This window comes from Electrophorus electricus, chromosome 8 (genome assembly GCF_041902795.1).
Source record: "Electrophorus electricus isolate QZ-2024a chromosome 8, ASM4190279v1, whole genome shotgun sequence".
Classification (NCBI taxonomy): Eukaryota; Metazoa; Chordata; class Actinopteri; order Gymnotiformes; family Gymnotidae; genus Electrophorus; species Electrophorus electricus.
The window spans coordinates 33,562,501-33,567,500 of record NC_137504.1 but is presented as its reverse complement, the minus strand read 5'-3'; the positions used below and the strand labels follow the sequence as shown (position 1 = coordinate 33,567,500).

At 41.2% G+C, this 5,000-nt stretch overlaps 1 protein-coding gene across 1 annotated transcript in view; it reads right to left on the bottom strand.

Moving 5' to 3' along the window:
- Positions 1 to 5,000, bottom strand: part of efnb1 (ephrin-B1) — a 9,054-nt gene that overhangs the window by 1,440 nt on the left and 2,614 nt on the right. Inside the window, exon 2 of the mRNA XM_081719167.1 lies at positions 4,021 to 4,149. Within this exon, the coding sequence (XP_081575293.1) occupies positions 4,021 to 4,149 (129 nt within the window). The remainder of the gene's footprint in view (positions 1 to 4,020; positions 4,150 to 5,000) is intronic.

The window sequence follows — 5,000 nt, the reverse complement described above, 5'->3', positions numbered from 1 at the left end:
ACCAGGTGTGTGTGTGTGTGTGTGTGTGTGTGGTATGTGACTGTATGGGGGGGAGTTGTGTTTGTGTATTACGTGACTGGGTGTGTTTGTTGGTGTGTGTGTGTTATGTGACTGCATGTGTGTAGTGTCTGTGTGTGTGTGTGTGTGCGTGCGTGTGTGTCCATTTGGCGTACTAAGACAAACTACATCACTACAAGTACAGAGATGAGCCAAAGGGATCAACAACTATGGGAGGCTGTTTAGGATGAAATCAGTAAAACACTTGTACAACACACTCACACACTTGTTACTTCAGTGCACCCCGAAGTTACTTTATGGTAACAGGAAGGCAGATATTTAACGTGTGTACAACACGCTCATCAATATGAAGTGAAGAGAGGTCTCTAAATAAAGAAGAACATCATCATGTCAGCGTCTAATTCTAATTATATGACAAACTGAAGAACAAAGACCACCAACATTTTACACAATACAACCCACAGTACAACTCTCAACACAATTTACAACAACCCAGAATACACCTTATAATACAACTCACAATACAACCCACAATACACCCCACAATACAACTCACAACAACCCACAATTCAACCCATAATACAACTCACAACAACCCACAATACAACCCACAACACAACTCACAACAACCCACAATATAACCCACAATACAACTCACAATACAACCCACAATACAACTCACAACCCACAATACAACTCACAACCCACAACACAACCCACAATACAACTCACAACATAACCCACAACACAACCCACAATACAACTCACAACCCACAATACAACTTACAACACAACTCACAATACAACTCACACCACCCCACAATACAACTCACAACAACCCACAATACAAATCACAACAACCCACAATACAACCCACAATACAACTAACACCACCCCACAATACAACTCACAACAACCCACAATACAAATCACAACAACCCACAATACAACCCACAATACAACTCAAAATACAACTCAAAACAACCCACAACACAACTCACAACACAACTCACAATACAACTCACACCACCCCACAATACAAATCACAACAACCCACAATACAACCCACAATACAACTCACAATACAACTCACAACTCACAATACAACTCATAATACAACTCACAACCCACAATACAACTCACAACACAACTCACAATACAACTCACAACCCACAATACAACTCACAACCCACAACACAACCCACAATACAACTCACAACACAACCCATAACACAACCCACAATACAACGTACAACACAACTCACAATACAACTCACACCAACCCACCATACAACCCACAATACAGCCCACAACAACCCACAACACAACCCACAATACAACTCACAACACAACCCATAACACAACCCACAATACAACTTACAACACAACTCACAATACAACTCACACCAACCCACCATACAACCCACAATACAGCCCACAACAACCCACAATACAACTCACAACAACCCACAATACAACTCACACCAACCCACAATACAACTCACAATACAACTAACAACAACCCACAATACAACCCACAACACAACTCACAATACAACTCACAACAACCCACAATACAACTCACAACAATCCACAATACAACTCAAAATACAACTCACAACAACTCACAATACAACTCACAATCCACAATACAAATCGCAACAACCCACAATACAACTCACAATACAACCCAGAGCACAACCCACAACACAATCCACAATACAACTCGCAACAACCCACAATACAACTCACAATACAACTCACAACAACCCACAATACAAATCACAACAACCCACAATACAACCCAGAATACAACTCACAATACAACTCACACCAACTCACAATACAACTCACACCAACCCACAATACAACTCACAACTCACAATACAACCCACAATACAACTCACAACACAACTCACAACAACCAACAACACAAATCACAATACAACTCACAACTCACAAGTGATCTATGGATGTTTGACACAGACAACATATCAGTGTCCCACCACTAGGGCACACACAGCTATGTGTGTGTGTGTGTGTGTGTGTGTGTGTGTGTGTACATATGTGTGTGTTTGTACGTGTGTGTGTGTGTGTGTACATATGTGTGTGTTTGTACGTGTGTGTGTGTGCGCGCGTGTGTGTAGCCTGTAGGCCTACATGTTTGCTTCTCAGTGTCCTCCAATCAGCCCACATTGTGAGTAAATATTCAGAACGTAAATCTCATCATCATTTATTACACTCCAGATATCACTGACTTTCCTTCTGAATATTTACTAAGATAACGGAGCACATAATCGTATTATTTCTAACAGTATTTATGTCTGATCATTAACCTGCAATCTTAAATTAATTTTCATTTTTCCATAACTGATCAGGAGTTCTTATACCATAAGCTCATATAGTTTACACTTAAACAAACGTCAGTCCGCTCTACACCTTATTATTACCAGCGTGTTGTACACACGTTAAATATCTGCCTTCCTGTTACAATGAAACGACTTAAACTGTGTACTGACAGGTGCACTGAAAATTGTTTTACACACACACATCTACATACGTGCAAGCATAATGTGAGTGTGTGTGTATATGGAAGTGCAGGTTACTGAATGCAAATGTAATGTGTGTGCATGTAAGTTCATCTGTATGTAAGTAGTGTGTGTGCACGTTTAAATGAATCTATATAAGTAGTGTGCGTGTGTGCAAGTTTACGTTAAACTGTATGTGAGTAGTGTGTGTGTGTGCCCGTGTTTTCTATGTATGTGTGAATGTTTCATGTATGTACATGTAGTGTGTGTCCGTATGTCTCATCGATTTCGCCCTAAACGACCCCCAGAAACAACTGGTACTTGTGTTCTCTCTCTCTCGCTTTCCCTCACTATCTCCCTCTCTCCATCTCTTCCTCTCTCTCTCCCTCCTCCGCTTCCTCTGTAAAGTCTGGACCTCCTTTGGGTTAACAACTGCTAGTACGTGATGGAAGCATGCTACATTAGCTCACGCTGCACACACACACACACGCACACGCAAACACACACACACACACGCAGTGGGTTATTGTAATCGGGTCATAATGATGCATGACGGGCAGTGAGGGTAAAGCTGATTGGACAGAGTTATTGAAGTTATGAACAAAACAGTTTCACTGCTCAAAACAGGGCAATGGCTATTCTGAGAGAAGGAATGCGTGTGTGTGCGTGTGAGTGAGTGTGTGTGTGTGTGTGTGTGTGTGTGTGTGTGTGTGTGGCCGTGTCTCCGGCTCTGTGTGAGACTACATGCTTGTGCTGTGAGGGCTTTTCCTTAAAAGGAGAATAAATGTCAGCTTTTATTTGCAAAACTAAGAGACAGAGACGTCTGTTTGGGTTCGTCTGTTTAGATACATCTGATTGGCTATGTCTGGGTACGTCTGTTAGGGTACGTCTGTTAGGGTACATCTGTTTGGGTATGTCTGATTGGCTACGTCTGATTGGCTACATCTGTTTGGATACGTCTGATTGGCTATGTCTGGGTACGTCTGATTGGGTACATCTGATTGGGTTCGTCTGTTTGGATACGTCTGATTGGCTATGTCTGGGTATGTCTGATTGGGTACGTCTGATTGCTTCAACTTCCATCTGGGTCTAGGATGAGACACCGTATCAGTTATTGGTAAATATTGTTAATAGATTAGATAACAAATAATAGATTTAATTTATAATGAACCCAAACTCAACGTCCCAACAAGACAAACTAACGAAATACACAAAATATCACACAAAGACAGTGATACAAGACTGTGTGTGTGTGTGTTCTTTTCTGCACATCTGATCCTGGTTTGTCTGGTTTAAGACCAAATCAGGTCTTTTCTCCATCATTCCATCTGTTTCCCTCTCTCGCAACACCTCAGAACACACTTAAAAGAGTGCACAAACACACTTAAAAGAGCACGCGCACACACACACACACACACACACACACACACACACACACACACACACGCACACGCACACACACACACACACTCACCTTTGTTTCCAGGCATTATTGGGCCTTCTGGGTATCGCTCTCTGTCTCTCACTGGGCGAGTTGTTGGATTTTTGATCTCATTGTCCATATCAGGAGGGTCTGTAGTTGATAGATCTGGAGCATTTGGGTCTACAACACACACACACACACACACACACACACACGGTGAATTAATTTGCAGAATAATTATTTTGTTACACTGGTAGATTATATGGATATATGTTACACTGGTAGACTGTATGGATGTATGTTACCCTGGTAGATTATATAGATATATGTTACACTGGTAGATTATATAGATATATGTTACACTGGTAGATTATATGGATATAGTTACACTGGTAGATTATATGGATATATGTTACACTGGTAGATTATATGGATATAGTTACACTGGTAGATTATATGGATGTATGTTACACTGGTAGATTATATGGATATATGTTACACTGGTAGATTATATGGATATAGTTACACTGGTAGATTATATGGATGTATGTTACACTGGTAGATTATATAGATATATGTTACACTGGTAGATTATATGGATGTATGTTACACTGGTAGAGTATATAGATATATGTTACACTGGTAGATCATATAGATATATGTTACACTGGTGTTTACTGTCGCTCTCACTAACAGACGCAAGCGTCTCGTGGTGTTTACTGTCACTCCTGGTAAGAGACGCGTCTCGTGGTGTTTACTGTCACTCCCATTATCACACGCAAACATCTTGTGGTGTTAACTGTCACTCTTGCTAACAGACATAAGCATCTCATGGTGTTTAGTCACTCTCGCTAACAGATGCAAGCGTCTCGTGGTGTTTACTGTTGCTCTCTCTAACAGACGCAAGCGTCTCGTGGTGTTTACTGTCAGTCCCGTTATCAGACGCAAGCGTCTCGTGGTGTTTACTGTCGCTCTCGCTAACAGACGCAAGCATCTCTTGGTGTTTATTGTCACTCCCGTTATCAGATGCA